The sequence below is a fragment of the Haliaeetus albicilla genome, chromosome 6, assembly GCF_947461875.1.
Source record: "Haliaeetus albicilla chromosome 6, bHalAlb1.1, whole genome shotgun sequence".
Lineage (NCBI taxonomy): Eukaryota > Metazoa > Chordata > Aves > Accipitriformes > Accipitridae > Haliaeetus > Haliaeetus albicilla.
This window is the reverse complement of record NC_091488.1, coordinates 2993882-3015261: the sequence shown is the minus strand read 5'-3', so window position 1 is coordinate 3015261 and position 21380 is coordinate 2993882. Positions and strand designations below refer to the sequence as shown.

Sequence of the window (21380 nt, the reverse complement as noted above, 5' to 3'; positions counted from 1 at the left end):
GGAGCTTACTGGTATGGTTCTTCTGTGTCGTTCATGTACACAGTAATGTATGTACTGTTCTGAAGAAATCCCTTGCATGAGATTGCTGCCTGCATGAGCCTGTGTGATGGGACATCCTGTTATTTTCAGGTTAATTTGTGTTGCTTCATTTCTGACTTTTTTTTCCCCAATATATTGTTGTGTTACTCTGTTCATGTCTCACATTTGCAAATTCCAACTGTCCTGTCCTGTTTTTTCCATTGATCTTGGAATTGAAGCTGAGCCATATGTCTTAGTTGGTCTCCTAAAGAAATGTAACTTACACAGTTGTACTATCTGAGAATAATCCTAATAAGCTTTGAACCTCTTGGTCAATTTCAAACAAAATTGAGAGATAGTTGTTTCAAGTTGCTATATATTTTATGAAAACGGTTGGCCCATTTAAAGGCAAGTGACCATTAAATCTCTTACACAGGAAAGACTGAAGGATGAGCTCAACTATTATTAAAGATCAGAGAACTGGGGGCCGGAGGGGGGGAGTTACAAGTGCTCTAGTGAAAGAAGAAAAAAAGCTAATATTAGTGTTTACCTTCTTATTTGATACCAGAAATCCAGTTAGAAAGCAAAATGCTGTAAAGTCAGGCTTTATGGCATCCTCTTCAGTTTGTTGCTGCTTTTTGAGGTGGTAAGAGTTAGTAAAGTAATTCTTTCCTTGTCTGCTTTTGTGTAAGAATTGGCAACAACTAAGAATAATATATGATGGTAATTTTTCCTTCTGGTAGGCACGTGCTGTGTTCAGGAATAAGGGACTTGCTATATGAAGCTCCAGAGCAGTTTGTATTTTCTCTCTGTCTTCAGTGACATAAAGGGGAGTGTGCTATCACGGGTACTGGCAAGAAAGCCATTGGATTGTCAGCATTGTTCTCCTGCTGTTGGTCTTACTTTCAGGAATTTGGATTTTTTCATAAGGCCTTAACTGTCATGAACACTCCCGGCATTGACTCTATTGTGCACAGAACCTGTCAGCAGGCTTCAACGGTGTGGGAGTGGTGCTCATTCCATGAGGTGTGGCTACAAACCCCCACTCACCATTTTAGTTTTGCATAGATGAAGCGTCTCTCCAGTTCTGTTTTCCAGGATGTGTGCCGATGAATTAAGGAGAGGAGATGATTATCTCTTGATGGAGTCTAATAAAATACATTCCAGTTACAGTGGCAGCAGTCAGGATGTGGTGCTTGAGGAAATGGGAGTAATATGATAACTGCTCCCTGAAGTTGTGAAACCTGGGCCAACCTAGAGTCACTTCTGGGTCCGTATACTGCTGTAAAGTTCTATAACCTTGAAAATCAGCAGTTTTTTAAATGTGTTGGTGTTATTTAGCTTTTCATGTAGGTCACCAGTACCAAAACATTATTAACTTTAATTGTTATAGGAAATTTGGTGTTAAATGCACAAATAACCATGTGAATGCTGCAGTGTTATTTAGGGTGGGATAAAGTGAAACAAAAATGGTTGAACCAACTCCTGTAGCTGATTAATGCCTAAAGGGACAACGTTACTCTTTTTCCCTGTTCCTGCTCAAGTGTGATGTCCTGCCCTTTTCATCAGGTTGGTTCTTGTGCCATACCCCCTGCAGTGTCAAGTCAGAAGTCAGCTCACTGATGAGCAGAAGGCTCTCTGGTTTTGAGGTTTTGCATGTGCTGGGGGGTGGTGTTGTTTGTGTCCTTGTTGCTGCCCCCACCCTTCGTTTAGTTTTCTGTCAGGTTTATGAGTTGAATTAGCTTTCTAGAGCAGTCCAGTGAGCACCAGAAATGGCTCAAAGTAGGCAGCAGGAGCTCAGAACTCAGAATAAGGACAGAGAGGGAGAATGGAGTGTGCCATTGCCCTTCAACTGGTGATAAATTGTTAGATTGGTTCAAGCTGCCTTGTGCAACTTCACCCTATCTAAACCCAAGGAAGTTGAGCAAGATTTTGAGAAATTTCTGGATTTTGAATAGGTTTTGGTATGGATTTTCATTGAATATTTATCTTCCTTAACTTTAACAGAGTAGGATCCTGCTAGTCTATAATTTCTTTTTGGCTTATTTACAGTTCGACTATAGCTTGCACGTAAGTAACACTGCATCTGCAAGTGTTCAAACGCTTAATAAGCAATTAAACTTCACTAAACCCAGTATACAGAATATTATTTATTGTGACCTAGTCTTGTCAGTGCTTCCTATTGCCTTAGTATTTTGCAGTTTATAAATCACATCACCTAATTAATCCCTATGGTAAGAAACGGGGGGATAAAGGGAGGGAGATGAAGGGGGAACTACTATGTTGTTACAGGAGAAGTGAAACACACAAACTTAAATAGTATCTCTGAAAATGTTCAATTTCCTAGAAATAACTTTTGAGTAAATTGACATATATTTGTAAAGAGACTAAAATTTTTTTAGGTTATACCTTGTACAGATCAACTGGAGCTTGTTTCTGAAGTTAAGGAAGTTTGGCTTCCTTTCTGAAACCTTTGATATTCAAGAGTGGGTGTTTTATTGCTCCCCTGAGATAAATTCTTTAGAAAGATTGAGGGGGGGCAGGGGGAGAAAACCACAACGAGCATTTTAGTATTGCATATTCATTATCTGACCACTAAATAGCTTGGAGTGAGGAATTGCTTCAGCAGTATTGCATAGTTATTCTTGTTTGTTACTCTTTCTTTAAAATGAGGGTCTTCTGGGGGTGAGAAATATTTAAAGTTTGTGTATTAAGTTGTTTCTTAAGTTGATTTTTCAGCTGAAGAGAAAACAAAAAGGATGGTGAAGACTTTTAAGTCTTAATAAAAGCATTCTCAGTTAGGATTTATCAGGAAGGGCTTGTGATATGTTATTAGAAATAACAATTTATTTTTATTTATTTATTTTTTCTTTCCCCCAGGTGATTCATGGCAGGGGACGTGGAAGGGTTTAGCTCCTCCATCCATGACACCAGTGTCTCTGCTGGATTCAGAGCACTGTATGAGGAGGGATTGCTTCTTGATGTCACACTTGTCATTGAAGACCACCAATTTCAGGCCCATAAAGCACTGCTTGCCACGCAGAGTGATTACTTCAGGATTATGTTCACAGCTGATATGCGAGAACGAGATCAGGACAAAATCCATTTGAAGGGTCTGACAGCTACAGGCTTCAGTCATGTCCTCCAATTCATGTACTATGGAACTATTGAACTGAGTATGAACACTGTTCATGAAATCCTTCAGGCTGCCATGTATGTCCAGCTTATAGAGGTGGTAAAATTTTGCTGCTCTTTCCTCTTAGCTAAAATCTGCTTAGAAAACTGTGCAGAAATTATGAGACTTCTGGATGATTTTGGTGTAAACATCGAAGGAGTCAGGGAAAAATTGGACTCCTTTCTGCTAGAGAATTTTGTGCCACTCATGTCCAGACCTGACTTCCTTTCATATCTGAGCTTTGAGAAGCTCATGTCTTACTTGGATAATGATCATCTGAGCAGGTTTCCAGAGATAGAGCTGTATGAAGCTGTTCAGGCCTGGCTGCGCCATGACAGAAGACGCTGGAGGCATACGGACACCATTATTCAGAACATCAGGTTTTGTTTGATGACACCATCCAGTGTTTTTGAGAAGGTTGGTGCATTTGAAAAGCAATAGACAGGATTCATCATTTAGCTAGGGCAGCATGCCATTAAATAGGTAAGATTCCCAAACCTATTAGGAGGAACAAAAAGATAGCATTTATTTTTCTAATAAACCTGTGGAAGACAAAGATCCAAGAGTATTGTCATCTGATTATTAGACAATAGTATGTACAGTGGCTGGAGAACAGGTAGGTTTACAATACATGTTTTTAAGTGACCTCATATGGAAAGGACATTTTAAAACAAGGTCACTTGTATCAAGTTTTATTTCAATTGTTCTTACTGTTTTCCACAAGTTGCTTCTTGCTTTCCAGAGATTTTAGAGCTGCATACAGTATGTAGGGCATATGTCATGATAATTGTTATCAGTGTAATCAAAACATAGTGACTGTAGATTTTACGTGTTTTAAGTGCAGAATTTTTTATTTACAAATGAAAACCAGTACCTGCTGTTAAATCTGCAGGGTGTTTTTGTTGTTGTCATATCTTCAGCGCTTGTGCTGTTACACAGCGGTTGGAAGTAAGCACTGATCCTGCAAAGTTACACATACATTTGGCTCTACACAAGGCACATAATGCAACCAAAGTTATTGAGGATGTGAAATGTAATGATTTACTTCAAATATCAGAGGAATCTTTGTCGATCTAAAATTCACCTGATCATTGCATGTATTAAGAGGTTGAAAGAGAACTTGCTTTTTCTACTGTTTCATTGAAGAATAGACAAAAGATGTCGTTTTCCAATTCCTGAGAATTTCTTAAGTATTTGTCAACAGTAGAGAATTACAAAACTTTGTAAGCAGCTCTCTCGCAAGCTAGTAACAGTAAGGGTATTCAGGTTAGGAATTACATAAACTGTGCTGATTTCTTTTAACAATGTTAATTTTGTATGATAAGATATAACTTTAACTTGTGTATTTTCCACCTCTCAGTGAATTAATAGGATTTAACACCCTGTGTTTTTGTTGGGATTCTTACAAATTAATTTACAAATTAATTTGGTATCTAGTGAATATACAGATAAGGTTGTCTTGTTCTTGGTGGTTTTAAGGGCTACAGGATCATTTAAGCAGTAATATTTACACTTATTTGTATTTTAAATTATAAAAGCTATTAATTACTTCAGAGACTAGTGAGTTTTTATATTTTGGATTGTTTTTGTGTGTGTGAATTGAGTAGAGGAAGTAATAGTACATAAAATGTATTTATGATCCTATATTAGCCTATAGACATAAACAAAATAAATACCTAAACATATTTTAGAACAGTAATGTAATGTTTATATTGGGTTAAAACATTTTCAACTAGTAAGAGCTGAACTCTGCCAGATACTGTGTAGTGTCTTGTTTTTAATAATACTTTTACCTTATTATTATGTCATTTAAGCCCTTCGGTAGGAAAACTGATAGGATTTGCAGAGTATTCTTAAGGTCAGTCTAATAGGTTAGACTTGTCTGAAAAAGTCTGCTTCAGCTCTTTGAGTTTTTGGGATGCAAGTTCAAGCATCAAGCTGTCTCCAGTTAAATTTCTGTAAGTGCAAGTGAAAAGTATATGTTGGTCTTCAGCATTATATTTAGGTCTAACTTCTGGAGCTGGTTTTGGTATCAGTGGTATAAATCCTGCATACAGTGCTTGTCATGTTTTATGACAGCTACCAAATGGCCAGATAGGTACCACTTAAGGAGAGGAGTCATTTTCAGCATCCCAGTTTATATACCCACATGTAAAAGCTTTATCTGTGAATACCCTTTCTATTAATTGTATGCAGGAACAGAGAGAAGCCAGCGCAGATTCTGGAGTGGGACAGCTCAGCAGAGGGAAGCACAGCTAAATAAGTATGTCATCTGTTGCTGCAGCTAGGAGTGTATTTGTGTTTTGCCCTGGCTAGGGAGCGTTGAGTAATCCAGCATGACAAGTGACAAAGAGCAAATGCAGTTGGAGCTAACATCAAAATATAGACCACACTTTTTTTTTTTTTAAGTATAAGAGCATGTATGTTGACTGTATTGGAAGTAACCTGAGGAGAACTCTCTTCTGTGCCTAGAAGGGGGAGAATATTGGTAAAACTGCCTTCTTTTTTTTTTTTTTTTTAGATCCACAAACAGAATTCACCCTTTTCCTGAAGCCAGCACATACTAAACGCCTGTGTGAATGTACCAAATACAATCTGAGGTTGAGTCTTACGGTTCAGCTAACTCTGTATTTGCTATACAGTGGCTGGCTTGTCATATGTACTCTTACATAATCTTTCTAATACACTTTTCTAAGATGCCTGTCATTGTAGTATATAAGTAACTTCTATAACTTAACTTTGCAAGTCACAGTAAGGATGGTTTTGGCCTCTTAAGCCATTCTATTTCTTGCATCATTATTTTGAAGAGATTTGCAATCTGAGTGGGATGGCTTGTCCTTTTAAAAATGAAATTATGAGTGACTCTAGATTTATACCTTGAGGCTGATGTGCATTTGGAGTGCACAAGTGAAGGTGCAACCTGTTTGATTGATTACTCTATGCTGTCCTGGAAGAACTGCTTCTGAAGTATGGATAGATGCTCCTTCTGTTCCTCAGCCCTTAAAATAGATGTACATGTATGAGGGAAAATGGAAAGATAAATGAAGTAAGGATTTGGGGAATAGTTAGAAAATAAAGGCAAAGTGTGTGGGGAGAAGCACAAGTTCCACTACCATGTTACACTTTCCTTTATCTGAAACATATCCATGGCTCTGTAAGTCTTGAGGAAGGTTGGAGATAAAAGTTAGAGGGCATTTCTCCTGGATCATTGGGTTCATCTCTGTGTTACTGGAGGCAACCATGTCATGATTTCCCTTCATATACTGTTTAAGCTCCATTTAGTTTCTGTGTACTACTCAGATTGAAATGTTGTCAAAACCTCTGTCCTTAAAATCAAAAGGGGTTTTTTGATGCCCAGTCTGGTTTGTTATGACTAGCCCATGCTGATTTATAAATTCCCAGCTTAAATCGGAAACTTACTCATCACTAGGACCATCAGCTTATGCTGTAGAGGTAGGATGAATAGCACATTATCTCTGAGTATGTGCTTTCCTGTGCCTAGAAAATGGTAACATTTGAGAAGTCATTGTAATTTTATGTCATTGTGACTTTACCTTTGATAAATGTGTTGAACTTGTCTTTTTTTTTCTCATTTCCCTCTATGTCTAGTAATTCACATATATCTACTTCTGCAACTTCGTACGCTGAAGCTTAGAATAAGAAGTGTCTAGTGGATGAGGTTAGTGGGTCCCTCTTATCTTAAATAGGTGCTGCACTTGATATTTTTATGTCTAAAGGTTATTGCTGACTTGGATAGATTTTCTAGCAGTATTTATTAAGTGCTGAGCACCTCTAATCTGGCACATAGATTGTTGGCCCCAGTCTGATTTGAGAGTTTAGATTTGAGTTAGATTCCAGCTTGATTGTGATAATTTCTCTTGCTAGTTTCTAAAAAGGAACAGCAAAATACTCAATTTGAGGGCATTGTCCTTGCTGCACAGAGGCTATGTCATCTTGTCTTTCTATGGTTAGGCTGAAAAATGTTAAGTGATTTGTAGCACTTGCAGAATAGCCCTTCAAAGCCCTATACTGGTACTGACTAGTTTTCATACTGGCCGTGGGATGTAACTAAGTAATGATCAATGCTAGAAGAAGGGAAAAAGTTAAGTACAGCAGCTTGTGCAATGCTATGTATACTGATGTTTGGTTGCAGAGTAATTGTGGCTGCTGCTGTTTGAGAGACATATGTGTGACTTGTTCTATTTGACTGAATTTGGATTTGGAGTAAGCGTGTTAACATTATCAAAATGTTTGTTGACAGTCTTATAATTGTGCTTAGAATATGCCCAGAGATAAGTAGATGTGAAAATAGTAAGGATCCTAGTTAGTAGAATTGATGGATCTTTAGTTTTGATTCAGCTTAATCTCTAGGAAAATAACAATTCTTTTTGCAAGTAAAAGGAAGGAATTGCTCTCTAGAAGTCTGGTACGGATGCCATCATTATTCATTGAAAAGGTGTAGCATAGCTTCTGTATTCCTATTAGTTGAGTTTGAGTTGTATCACACATTCAGAATTGGCAGGTTTAGAAAACTTAAGTAAGCACAATTTTATAACATTTGAAATAGTTCTCTGCTTATGTGGCTAGACATGATAGAGTCATGTTATGAGCCATCCAGATTTTTCTCTGTTTTTTTTACTAGTTCTACAGAAGGAATCAAGCTAATATCTACCCCGTATAATAACACGTTAAGATTTAGTTACCAGGTGTACAAATAATGTATGTTTAGTTTGGGCACTTCAAAAGTAGCCTTTCTTTATGGTTTTGAAAGTTTTCTCCTAAAAGCCCAAGTAACAAAAATACAAATAGAGCAATATGGGGAAAAAAAAAAGCTCTATACTGAAGTCAAATTTGTGTTACAGAACATTTACCTTGCATTTCATTGCTCTTCCTGCAGCTTATTAATTTGCTTAATTGTTTTAAGGCAGGGGGGAAGATGATAAGCTTAACATGGGATACATCTGGTCTTTTGTGTGGATCACTTTTCAGATTAGAAACTAATGGCTTACATTTTTGGCTTTTTCATAGAATATAGATGGAAAATTCTGAAACTTGCATAGCTGCTGCAACTAGAAAAGCATGCATTGCAATAGAGCAGAAAAATAGGCAATGATTAATAGCTGCATTAATTTGGAATGCCAGCAGTTTTTACTGAGTGTTTCACTGGTTCAGAATGAAAAAGAGAAAATGCATTCAAGCTCCACTTTACTATGGCTGGAGGGACGGCAGTGATTTTGGTGAAGTCTTGATGCTTTTGGTATTGACTACCTAGGGGTTCAATAGAGAGGTGGATGTTTTTAATTATTTTCTTACTCTTCTTTTTTTATGGAGTGACACGTTTGATTTTTGTTTATGCTGTTCCCTGTCTGTGTAGCTAAAAGTCCAACTGTGAACCACTGTGACTGGTAGATGATGCAATGAGGTAGCTCTCATTAAGAGTTCTTCAGGGAGCTCTTACGCTAGCACTACGTCCCTGCAGAACCAATGTAAAAAATCACATGAGCAAAGCTTTAGCACTTGGATTAAATTCCTTTTTTACAGTAAAACTGGCGTTGGTAAGGAATTCCAACTTCCACTTTGAGACACTTCAGCAAGATAACAGAATAGTCTTTTTACTTTGAAAATGCTGTGAAGCATTTGTATTTTTCTTACCAGTTCAGAGTTGATGATGTACTCTTAAGAATGCACATTTGGTTTACTTCAAGGTTCATCACAGTTAGTGTACGTTTCCATCTGGTTTGGATGTTTTGCAGAAACTTGTGAGCATTCTCTCTAATTGAGTATGTTGGTAATTAGGGGCATGTTCCTTCTAGAGCTTCTCCATTTGAACTTAAACAGGAAAATCAGTCTGTTGGTAAGCACTTAGATATTTGTTGATCAACTGCTTGTTGCTACTTAAAGGTAATGGCAGGAGCATACTTCTGAATGCTGAGGGATTTCCTTCAGCGTATTTTGCGTGTCAGACAGCACAGCGTATTTTGCGTGTCAGACAGCACAGCGTATTTTGCGTGTCAGACAGCAATTCCCACAAAAGGCTTGCTGAAGGCCATGTTCTTTAATCTGCTAAAAATAAAACATATGCACAACTTACAGTTGTGTTTTAATACCTAAACACCTGAATTTTAATGCTTCTCTTTTTTGATTATACACATAAGTAACTAAAAGTTTTGTAAAATTATTCAGAAGTGTAGGTGTTTGGAGGGTTTTCCTTACTATGAGCTGAATAGGACTTTGAAATAATTCTGGAAGATTTAATGCAGACAGTGTATGAATGTGAAAGTGGGCAAACTGACCTATATTTGCTTTGTTTTCATTTGCATCGAGCAAGTGTGAGCAGTCTGTACTTTCATATAGGCATATCCTAACATTCATCTTAGACCATCATTTGAGCCTCAGGAGAGGTACCACTCCTGTATGGCAGAGGTTGTGCTGGTGAAAGGTGGAAGGCTAGAGACACTAACATTTTTCCTCAACAGCAAAGTCTAGGAAGCTTCCAACTACCTTTGCTTACCAGAATTTAGACAGACCATTGCTCTGTTTTGTTTTGTGGGGTTTTTTTTGAATATTGTAAGAATTGCTAGTTCTTACTTATTTTCATGTTCATCTCTTCAATATTGTGCTTGTAGATAGCTTCCCCATGAACTTCAGTCTGAAAGAGTTGTTGATAACTGGTAGTTGCATTTGCTTCTTGATGTCTTTCTGGTTTAAGGTAAGAGATTGAGGTTTTGCTTTGATGTTAGTGCCTTTGTCAAGATAAGTAGTAGTAAACTACTAATACATTGATTCCCTGGTCTTGAGATTTTGTTTCTGGAATTAGAGATATTCCTTGTTTCCTTTTGCATGCTCTCATGGGATGAGATTTAGGCTTTGTGAAGGAGTAGAGTGGTAAGGATATATGAGGCTTATTTTAATTCCAGTTTCTGGCTGACATTTCAATTTCTAGATCTAAAGACAGAGTTGTAAATGTTGAGGGGGAAAGAAAAAAACCCCAACATTTTCCATCTCTGCCAGGTTTTGCTGGCATGCTTCACGTTGCATGTTGATCCTGTTGTCTTCCATAATCATCCAAGAAAACTTGAAATGCATATAGGTGGAACAAAAATCGCTTGTCTTTTTGGTTAATTCCAAAAATTACAGCTGCAGTTTGGGAATGCACACATTCCAAAATAGTTGTGCTGTTTTAGAATTTGAAAGTTACTTTTAAGGATAAAGTAACTCACCCACAATTCTTTGTGATTTTAATTTCCTGTTTTGTTTTTTGTAACCTTTAAGGCTTTCTATATTTTACCGTTTTTCTGTGCTGTGGTTCTCCCTGCCACCCCTCCCCCAGCATATTTTCTGGAATTTATGTTCAGTCTTTTCAGTCAGGCGAGGTATATGGTTTATTTTAACAAATGCCATATGAGCAGATCTCCTGTGTTTATATGATATATTCTTTATTTGCAATAAGAAAATAGATCTGTTATTCCCCAGAAGAGTTGGGCTCACTCCGGGTGTTTTATAAGCACTATACATAAGTAAATCTTTTTGTTCCATAATCACCCCTCGTAAAAACGGTAGAAAGAAGTTGGATATTGCCCTGAGAATCATATATACAATCTGCTTGTGTCCATCCTCTTCTTCCAAGCTAAGATAAGTTGAACTTGTCAAAATAAAGTGAGGGGAAGAAAAAGTGTAAATAAAAACATCAAATCACTATAACCCTTGAGCTATACAGTGCTTTGCAATGGTAGGTTAGTATTCAGTGTTTTTTGAAAAATCTGGTGTGTAAAACAATCTCAAAATGCATGTAAATCATGTCCAATAATAACAGTTCAAAAGATTTTTTTAAAAAAATGTTTATCTGACAGCAGAATGTCTTTAATTACTATAGATGGAAGAGAAATTATTGACAGAAAGCTAACAAAATTTGAATAGTGTGTGTTTATGGAACAAGCAACTACCTGATTCACAAGGTATAAAGAACATTAGTTTCCAAATTGCTTTTCATATACATGAAAACTCATACCACCAGCTCTTAGGTAAGTGGTGGTATGGGCTTTTGTCACTTGGGACAGGGAATAGGAGGAGGTGGGGGAACAGATACTGAAAAATAGTAGCTTCTGGTGTTATCTTGTGGTCGCTTAAATTTCAGAGTGGCCTCACATTTTTTCAGAGCATTGCTTCTCTTTTTGGAGCTAGTGAGAACTAAAGGCATGTGAGATGTTTGAAAGCAATCCAGTTTTATGTGAAAGAAACTGGGAACTTAGGATCAAATATGATAGAGGATTTGTGGATTTGGCAATATCTAGTGGGGTTTTATTTGTTTCAGAAGTGTAAATCAGAATGCTGTGTTAGACCAGATTGTACAGGAAGAGTTAAGCCTCCTTGAAGAGAATCACAGGGTGACCTGAGGGCTGCCTGGAGCTAGATTAGTTAAAATGTTCAAGACAGGGATGTGTTTTGGAATTGTCTCAGGAACTTAAATTGGCTTAGATGGCAGGAAGGGTCCTGGAAAGGTAATTCTTACAATCTTGCCCCCACCCCCAACTCCAATAAAACTGAGCAGGGATAGCTGTTTTCAAATTGAAAAGGCACAGAAAAGAAGCACTTCACTGTTATGTGGTAATTCAAAGATTGTAACTCTCGCCTGGGAAGTGGAGTTTTTTACCACATAACTGCACAACCAAAGGATTGTAGGTTGAGATGTTTTCCTCTTGTGTTAAAGGCATTTGTTAACATGTGGAGGCTCACAGAGGGGAAACCATAAGGTAACCATCATGCTGAGTGGTTAGTGCAATCACGTGTTCTGAAGGAAGGGGTTTGGGTACCTTCCCTTCTCACCCCACCCCAATTAAATAGCCCTGTGACCGGATTCTAGCATTTGGGAATACCTGATTGGGCTTGGTTGTGAGAATTCACCAGAAATTAGACTAGAGTAGACCTTGGTAAACACAGAATGAGCTTGTAGAATATTTTTCAAAACCAGGAAAATAATGCATTTTTAATTTAGGTGCCTCACTGATTAAGCAGAAGATGGACAGAGGCTTTTTGGGGGAGAAACAATAATGATTTTTAGACTTGGGGATTTCAGTTGTGCCTAATTCCAGCTTAAATTCTGTATTCTGCTGAAAATGTTAGTCACTGCTGTTAATCACTAAATTGCCTTCTCGATTTTGGATAACAGTGTGTTAGCTTAAGCCTCCATGCACAAATGCAATTACTGTCAAGATTGCCTGAATGAAACTAAGTAAAATAATCTTCTAATGACACATAGTCATTTAGGTTTTCTGGATTGTTTCCTCTTGGTCAGAATTTTAATATCTTTTAAATGTATTCATAGGTAAAAACATCAGAGTTTTATCGATACTCCCGGCAGCTGCGACATGAGGTTGACCAAGCCATGAATTACTTTCATAGCGTTCACCAACAGCCTTTGATGGAAATGAAATCGAACAAAATTCGTTCTGCCAAACCCCAGACTGCAGTATTTAGAGGAATGATAGGACACAGTATGGTAAACAGTAAAATTCTTCTCTTGCACAAACCAAGGGTCTGGTGGGAACTAGAGGGTCCTCAAGTACCTTTACGACCAGACTGCCTTGCCATTGTGAATAACTTTGTGTTCCTATTAGGTGGGGAAGAACTGGGGCCAGATGGTGAGTTTCATGCTTCATCCAAAGTGTTTAGATATGACCCAAGACAGAACACTTGGTTACGAATGGCAGACATGTCTGTTCCACGTTCTGAGTTTGCTGTTGGAGTTATTGGGAGGTATGTTTATGCAGTGGCTGGGAGAACCAGGGATGAAACGTTTTACTCAACTGAACGGTATGATATTACTGAAGATAAATGGGAATTTGTGGATCCCTATCCAGTCAATAAATACGGACATGAAGGGACTGTGCTTGGTAACAAGTTGTATATCACTGGTGGAATTACATCATCTTCAACTTCTAAGCAAGTATGTGTGTTTGATCCCAGTAAAGAAGGGACAGTAGAGCAGCGAACAAGGAGAACTCAAGTGGTCACTAACTGTTGGGAGAACAAATGCAAAATGAATTATGCAAGATGCTTTCACAAAATGATTTCTTATAATGGTAAGCTTTATGTCTTTGGTGGTGTCTGTGTGATCCTGAGGGCCTCCTTTGAATCCCAAGGATGTCCTTCTACAGAGGTTTATGACCCAGATACGGATCAATGGACTATATTGGCTTCTATGCCAATTGGTAGGAGTGGTCATGGTGTAGCTGTTCTGGACAAACAGATAATGGTTCTTGGAGGCCTTTGTTACAATGGCCATTACAGTGATTCGATTCTCACCTTTGATCCAGAGGAAAACAAATGGAAAGAAGATGAATATCCAAGGATGCCATGCAAGCTGGATGGCTTACAAGTCTGCAGCTTGCACTTCCCTGAATATGTTTTGGAGCATGTTAGACGTTGCAGCTAAAACAGAATGAACAACCCAATGAAATACAAAAAGGTGTACGTAATTTGTCAAAAAATACAAACCAGATGAATTCCTTCAGAGGTAGTTCCTTGTGCGTAAGAACAACTGCTAAATGCTTAAGAGAAATAGGATGTACAGGGAGTGTACTTAGCAAGTTTATTGGAAAAGCCAATGGTTGGTCTGATATTGTAAAAGCTTTGTTTTTTTTAACAAACATAATTGTAAGTAGGGGAAAGAAAAATATATTTTTGAGTGTGCTTATTTTTTTGGTAACATTTTATGTCCATAATACTTCTCTTTTTTCTTTTTTTTTTTTTTTTTTTTAATGGTCATTATACCACTATGCTTCTGAAATCAGTTGAGTTTAACAAAATATTTGTGGAAGGAAGAAAGACTTTATTTTCAGTTTTTATTGAGCATCAAAATAAAACTCATCATCTGTACTAGGGTACAACCAGGTATAAAATAACAAAACTAAACCATTTCTGTATTTTATGTTGTCTTTTGGATGCTTTTCCCATTAATTGCAAAGTATTCTCAAATCTACTAGGTGTTTTTGTTTTCCTTTATATACATTGAAGAATAATCTTAACCCCTTTGCATGACCTTTTTCCTGGTTTTGTATAGTAGTACCAGTAAGTCTGCCAAAATGCAAATTGAACATTTTCTACGAAATTGAAAACAAAACATTTTTATATTCAAAACACTTTCTATGCTGCCTTCTGTTGTCTGCATTGTGTTTGTTGGTGAGTAAAAAAATATATACATACACATGCATACACTGTAAAAACTATCTATAAATACATCCTTTTATGTGCAGTTACAATATTATATTTTAACTAGTGCAAGATTCAGCCATATCTGTTGAATTCAAGGTATAGTACTATCCTTTAATGAGCTAAATAATTTGAAGTTCTTAAGTAACTGGAGGCCTCGTTTGGTTTCGAAGTATCTTATCTTTAGTATATACTGATTGATTCAGTAACTTTAAACTCTTTATATCGATGCTACATAATGAACTGTTGATAATTTGTTATTTTATAAATTATTTTTTAAAACGTAAACACATCTTACCTGAGTTTCTTTTATGTTTGAATGTGCTGCCCAGTTTTATGAAAATGGAAAATGTCAATAAGCAAATGCTCAGCACTGGTTCGACCCACAGTTATTTTCGGAACTGGATATACTACAGTTTATTCTCAGTACTTTGCTTGTACTCATGTTGAAGTGGTATAATCTTTTTTTATTATTATTATTTTAATTATCAACTGCTATGAACTACTGTGTTTTGAAAATGTGGAGTTAGGTGGTTGGGTGTTTAGTACCATTTATCTTTCTTTTACAAAAAAGCCTACACAACTATAGCTACTGACCTCGGAGTGCCTGAATCGAGATATGTGGTCCAAGAGGGCTTTGAATAACTCCATTGTGTTAACTTGCAGGTATTACTGACAGTAGATTGGTAAGAATTATCTGCCAAGACATAAATAATAACAGTAATTACATTCTGGTTATCTTTAATGATGTGAAATTAGCCACTTCTAGAATCTAAGGAGAGAAGTTGAAGGCTCATACTTAGTTCAGATGTGTAGGGGCAAAATGCTGAAACATGCACCTGCATATTTTGTAAAATCTTATGCTGCTGTTTTGCTTTAAGCAACAGACTTTACTATATATGCAGCAATGCAAACCCACTCTATTCATCTTCCAGTCAGAAATCACTGTAGAAAAGGAATGTACAGTACTCAGGGAGTTCAAAAGAATGCACTTACAAAGGGACCAAAATCACCCTAAATTTCCTATGTTAAAAATAACACCTACTTGCCTAAACTACATTTGAAATAATTGATAGAAGTTAAAACAACGTGTAAAACTCCTCATACTTGTGTATTTTAATATTTTTTTAGTAATTATGTTCTGGGTTGAGATGTGAGGATTTGGACCTATATGGCAAGTCAGCAGACTTTTTTTTTTTTTTTTAATTAGATATGATTTATTGATAGAGTATTTTCTTTCCATATGTTTTAACAGAAAGAGAGAATGTATGCCATCATAGCTGTAGTGATAAGTTACTTACACCAGTAGTGACTGGACCAAATATTGATATTGAGCTTTCTGATGCAGACTAGTTTGTGGTTAAATTTAGGTCTTTTTTTAATCAAAATTCAGTTTACTGAATGAGAAATCTGATTTGCTTTCTTAATAGCTTAAATTAAAGCCAGCATGGCTTACACTAAAACCTCAGTTTCACTGTGAGACTTGTGTGTACATTACCCTGCATGGATGGAGAGATAAACTGACTCCAGTAGGTGCTGGCTGTGTGCAAAAGGTTCTGCTGTACATAGTTAATGGAATATTGGGGCACAAGAAGAAAACAAAGGTTTTTACTGTTTTTATTCTTTTTGTCACCAGCTCACTTCTCAATAAGTATATGGGGCAGCAAAAACTAATCCTGCTTGAGTAGGCTTTTGTGGGCATTTACATATAGTACGGAGTACTTCACTTTTATCTAGGGACAGTCTGGGGAATGGATGTGGTTCTGGATATCTGGTCTTCCATGATTCAAGTGTAGTAAAGAGACATGGCCAAGACTTTATTAAAAATAATGGTAAGGATGGGGGTGTCTCAAGTTACGTTTTTGAGTCTGCATTTAAGAACCTTCTGAAGTTCTGTGTGCTAAGCAACTGCCGCTAAAGTTATTGGTGAGTATTGACACTTGAAACATCAAGAACCAGATCATTTTTAGGTGCTCTAAGTTCATATTCATCTTCAGACGCACAGTTCTGAAAGATCTTGTTCAGGATTGTAATAGTAATTATTCTGTGAAATTCTAACTTGAACTGTTGGTTTCAGCTTCCCTGAAGTTGTGTCTCCACTGAGAAGCTGGCTGTAACCTTTCGAGCATTAGGAGTGATTGGAATTTGCTTGGGTTTAGAACGCGTGGGGGTATGTGAGAATGTTTCGTTAATTTACATTTCTACTGTGCTTTTATCGTTTCAAACATGAAATAGAAAATTAGCTTATGTTCTCTTTTCCATTGCAGTGGAACTTTTGAGGCAGTTGGTTTTGTTACTTTATGTATCAGAGGGATATTTTCTTCTTTTTTTTCTTTTTAATTGAAAGTTTCTGTCTGTTTGCTTTTAGTATTTAGCTGCAGATAATTTAGTGTTTAAAAAAAAACCACAAAACTAAGCTGGCTAATAAGAATTGCCTTTTGCTATCAAATTTTTAGCATTATGATGAGATTTAAATGTTTTTAAAACTCATCTTAATGCCTCTCATTTGTCAAGGAAAAGGTAAGTTATGTTCTTTGACTGTTAAGTTGGGGGGGCTTTCTTCTTCTGTTCCCACCCCAACTGTAATGGAATACCAGCAAATCTAATCTCACCTACATATTTAAAATTTAACACGACCTGCTTTTAAACAGTAAGTGTACTTGCCTTTTCTTAAAAAGGTGGACATCGTGAGTTACAGTCTAGGTTTTTTTTTTTTTTCACATTTATAGCAAAAGTGTATCAGCATCATGTCTTAATTTAGTGGCTAGGTCCAGGAGGAAATTTTATTTTCAAATGAGCCAGAATGGACAAAAAGCATAGTGCTCCTGTAAAGGGGTTCGACACTGCCAGTTCCCGTTACGCATGCTGCTATATCTCTTTTTAGGGGACAGATAATTTATTTCAAAGTACTGCATAAGGAAAAAACAACTGCTTTTTCCCCACAAAGTGTTGGTAGTAGTTCTGTAGTGGGAGGTATTAGGCAGCAAAAAAACCTTTTGAAATGTTTTTCCTCATTGATTCAGCTGGAGGAAGGCAGTACTTGATTTTACAAAGGCTCTGCTATTTCAGAAAGCGCTGCCAGCAAGAGGGGCTACTGGCAGCATATGAGCTACCTGGCAACCTGCTTTTACGTTACTTTCTTTTGAAAAGTGTGGATGCCCTACTTTCTGCAGTATGATAGCAGACCTGTTAGAACTATCTCTAAGGGTTTGTGACTTCAATATTTCTCTGGTTTCTGAGATTTGCAGCCTTTTTTTCTTGAGGACCTCCTGCCTTACAAACCCAAGTGCTGCGTTTTTTTCATGCTGATAATACGGTAACTACTTGCATCAGGGAGGAAGCTTCACTTGACACTCAGGAAGCAAAGGATAAAATTCAGCAGGTACAAATTCAGATTGGTTTAAAAAGAAGAACATTGCGTAACTCATTATGTCCATTCTTTTGCAAAAGAAGGATAAGCAGGATGGGGAGATGCTAATGGCTCTTTAAAATTAAACTTCAAGCTTGTGTTAGCATTTATATGACAAAGTCTTTTTAGAAATAGTGGCATTTTTAGAGGTATTTTGCCTTTTAAATATATTTTTTCTTACCAAAAAAAAATATAGTAGTGAACTGGGCCCCTGACTCTTTTAACACTTCAAGTGTGTACTTCACACATGTGAACAGTCCAATATAAAGAAAATGGAAAACTGTAAGGTCCTTAAAAGAAAACATAAAAGCGCAAATGCTGTTAAACCTGTGCGTAAGTGTTTATAGGGTTGGGGGCATCAAAGAAAACATCTGTCCTGCTCTCCTTCTGTTAATAAAAATATAGCTGGTGAAGTTACTTGAATAAGCGTGGGCCATCACATGTGACCGGGCTCACTGAAGGAGAGTGGGAAAGAACAAAACTGGAAAGCATGTGTAGTCTATTTAAAACAAAGCTTGCTGGTGTCCTGTAGCTAACATTTTGAGATTTTAATGTTTGTAAAACAATCTGAAGCTGCTTAAAATAAATACTAATGACTACTTTTGCATCTGTATTCTATTTTTGAAAGTTGGTGAGTAACTTCAAAATTTCCATTTGTGTGGGTAAGCTTCATAAAACATAGTTGTATGTGGCAGGTGGCAGAAAAACTGACTTGTTTTGAGCACAGCTTTCCTGGATTTCCCTCTACTCCTTTTTTTTTTTTAATCACTTCCCAAATTTCAACTAATGTTTATATAGTCTTTTAAGAGTAACTGTCAAAGGTCAATTTCAAATACCTTTGGATTAATATTAAGTTGGTAGCTAGGGGAAAACCACTTCTATTTGCAGATGGTAGTTTTTATTTATGGCTCTGGTAGAAAACTTATATTTTAAGTCTAGAAAAGACAGTGTTATGTAGGACTGTAAAGCTGACTATACTTAGGGGGCTTTTATTACTTCAGTGGGACCCACCTAACTTTTATGTCAGTTCTGGGAACAGGTGAAGGGAAGAGTGAGCTATGTTTTTATTTTAAATATTTTCCCTATATATTGTTATTTTTGTAGATCTTTTTAAAATAAATTATTATATACTGGAGATTGCAATTCCACTATAGTATCCCACTTCATTCCAGTGTACAATATCAGATTGTTTGTATTGAAAAGAATGTATTTGATAAGTATTTGATAAGTTAACAGGAAAAGTTTATTTTCAAACTGTGCTGTGTTTGTGTCTAGCAGTTGGAAATACTTCTCCTATAGAAAATGAAAAATATATATATGACCTCATATGTACATTTGGATTAACTGTCTAATGATTACCCCAGGGCTGCTATAAACTTCCCTGAATAATTTAATAATTGCCTCTTTTTAACTGTTTTAAAGCCTTTTTTCTTGTCGTCTTTTGGCAGAAAGTAATTTTCCCTAGCTATGGATACAGTATGCTCAGACTTGCATATGCTCTCTGTTCAGGTTTTAAACTGAAAAAATGTATAAAATGTGTATAAAGAAAAGTGTAAATAAAATATTTTTAATCTTTAAATACTCTTGTGTAAATTTTGTAATACTTGAAAGTGTAGTGGACCTGGGTTACTTTCTACAGGACTTCAGGGTTTACTTGGTTAAGCAACTCTTCCAACAATGTTGTGTTGCTGTAATTCATAACAAGAAAAGTTGGATGTCCTTATATAACATCAAGCTCGTATCTTTAGCTGTATTTTACAGTCTTCCCAACTTTAATTGCCATAGTGTATTCATGTGTCTGCTCTGCATTTCAGGCTTGAAATAATGTTCGGATTTGACTTCATTGTTACGTTCGTAACTCAGTGTCAAGTTTAAACTCTAAGACTGAAAACTGAAGGCAGCCTTTGGTGTTAGCCAGGAGCCAGGAGAAGAGTCTGTTCCCTGTTCTCAGGTACATGGAATTGAGGGCTCTCAGACAACATGCATTCGTCACTCTTGGACCTCTAAGTGCCAGAACTCCAAGTCATACTGCTTAATGTTTCCTCTAACAGGAAGGGGAAACTTCATTTCAGGATTAAAGTGTCAGATTAGAACAACATTCAATACCAAGAAACAGGGATGGGGAGGTGGGGCAGGGAAACAGGAGGTTATGATCTTATTTTCTCAAGCACTCCGATGAAAGCCTTCCTTGTCACTCACTTGCCACACTTTTCTCTGCCACTGTTTTTCAGCAGCTCTCTTGCTGTCAGATCAAAGCCCCTGGTTTAAAAAACTGCTATCAAGAATGTTTGAAAATAACTCTGTACTCTCTCTTTTTTTTCTTCTTTTTAATATTGAGTTCTAAAATAGCATTTTCATTTTATTTTAGTACTTCAAATGATTTAAAACTTTATTTGCATGAATTTAACTCCCCCCCCCCTTTGGCAACTTGACTTCATCCTATGCTAAGTAGTACTGTTTAATGGGAAAATGCTGTTGATTACTTCATGCTAGTCCCAGGGTGATGCGTCATGGGAGGAAGGGCCTTAATTGTGATGTGTCCCCATATTTTAGTTCAAAAGGAGACCAAATGTATTAGATCGATACAGTGAAAGAGAAGATGACAGCAGTCTTTTCACGTAGTAAATGTTATTTACAATTATTTTTGTTCACTTTTTAAATTTCCCTTCTTTGTGAGCCAGGTTGTATTTTTGGCAATACCTTTCTTCCATGATGCTACACTGGCTGCCTGGACTTACTTGTCAAGACCTCTGTAGTTGATTAGGAATCTCCAATAATGGTTCCATTATTTCTCTAAGGAAGGTGCTCACGTTTTAACTGGTTCATAGTTGTTCATACCGAATTCTTCACTTTTTTTGGAATATGCAGCCTTATTTTTTTGGCAGTAGTTCAGTCATCTGTGTTCACTTGTTTTGTGCAATAGGAAATTAGTGTTAGTTTGGTAAAAGTTTTTTTCAGTTAATTCCTTCCAGATTCTTTGGTATGTTATCCATCCTTGTTGACGTGAAATTCTTAATTTCAACTGTTTTCCCCCCTTTGTACAGTTTGGGTTTGGGGGGTTTTGGTTTTGTGGTTGTTTTTTTTGTTTGTTTTTTGTTTTTTTTTTTCCTGATTCCATCAGCTTCAGATATGGAAAGGAAAACTGTTGCTTTGGGTGTTGCACAGATTCTGCATTAGTTCTGTACCTTCCAAGTTCATACCGTTCTTGTGGACGTGTGATTCCCCCCCCCCCCAGCCTTTAGCTTGTTGAGTCTTGCTGATGTTTCAGTGTCGTTTTTTCATCAGAGTGCCTTCTTGTCCATGGCAGCTTCCTTGGCACCTGCAAAATTTTCGTCCTTTCAAGGGAGAGGGTAGGGAATATGCGTTAAAAACAGTTTTAATTTTTTGTTTTCATTAACACTTCCCACTTTTCCATTTGATGCTTTAGTTGCACTGACAGGTGCTTTAGGTGATGTTTACAGGTGAAAATAAACCTCATTGTGATCTCTAGGTACCCTGTGACTCTTCAGTCACCTATCCATTGGAATGGAATGAATGCCAGCATTAAGCATCACATGCTGAGCACCAAGC

General features: G+C 36.9%; 1 protein-coding gene across 9 annotated transcripts in view; it reads left to right on the top strand.

Annotated features, from left to right (window-relative positions):
• Positions 1–19389, top strand: part of KLHL15 (kelch like family member 15) — a 29791-nt gene extending 10402 nt beyond the window's left edge. For 8 of the 9 annotated variants that reach the window (XM_069784850.1, XM_069784849.1, XM_069784852.1 and 5 more), the window contains 2 exons: positions 2899–3610; positions 12516–19389. In XM_069784850.1, the coding sequence (XP_069640951.1) occupies positions 2906–3610; positions 12516–13625 (1815 nt within the window). In that variant the 5' untranslated portion in view covers positions 2899–2905 and the 3' untranslated portion in view covers positions 13626–19389. The remainder of the gene's footprint in view (positions 1–2898; positions 3611–12515) is intronic. The other variant, XM_069784857.1, reaches the window with a different exon arrangement.
• Positions 19390–21380: the final 1991 nt, after the last annotated feature.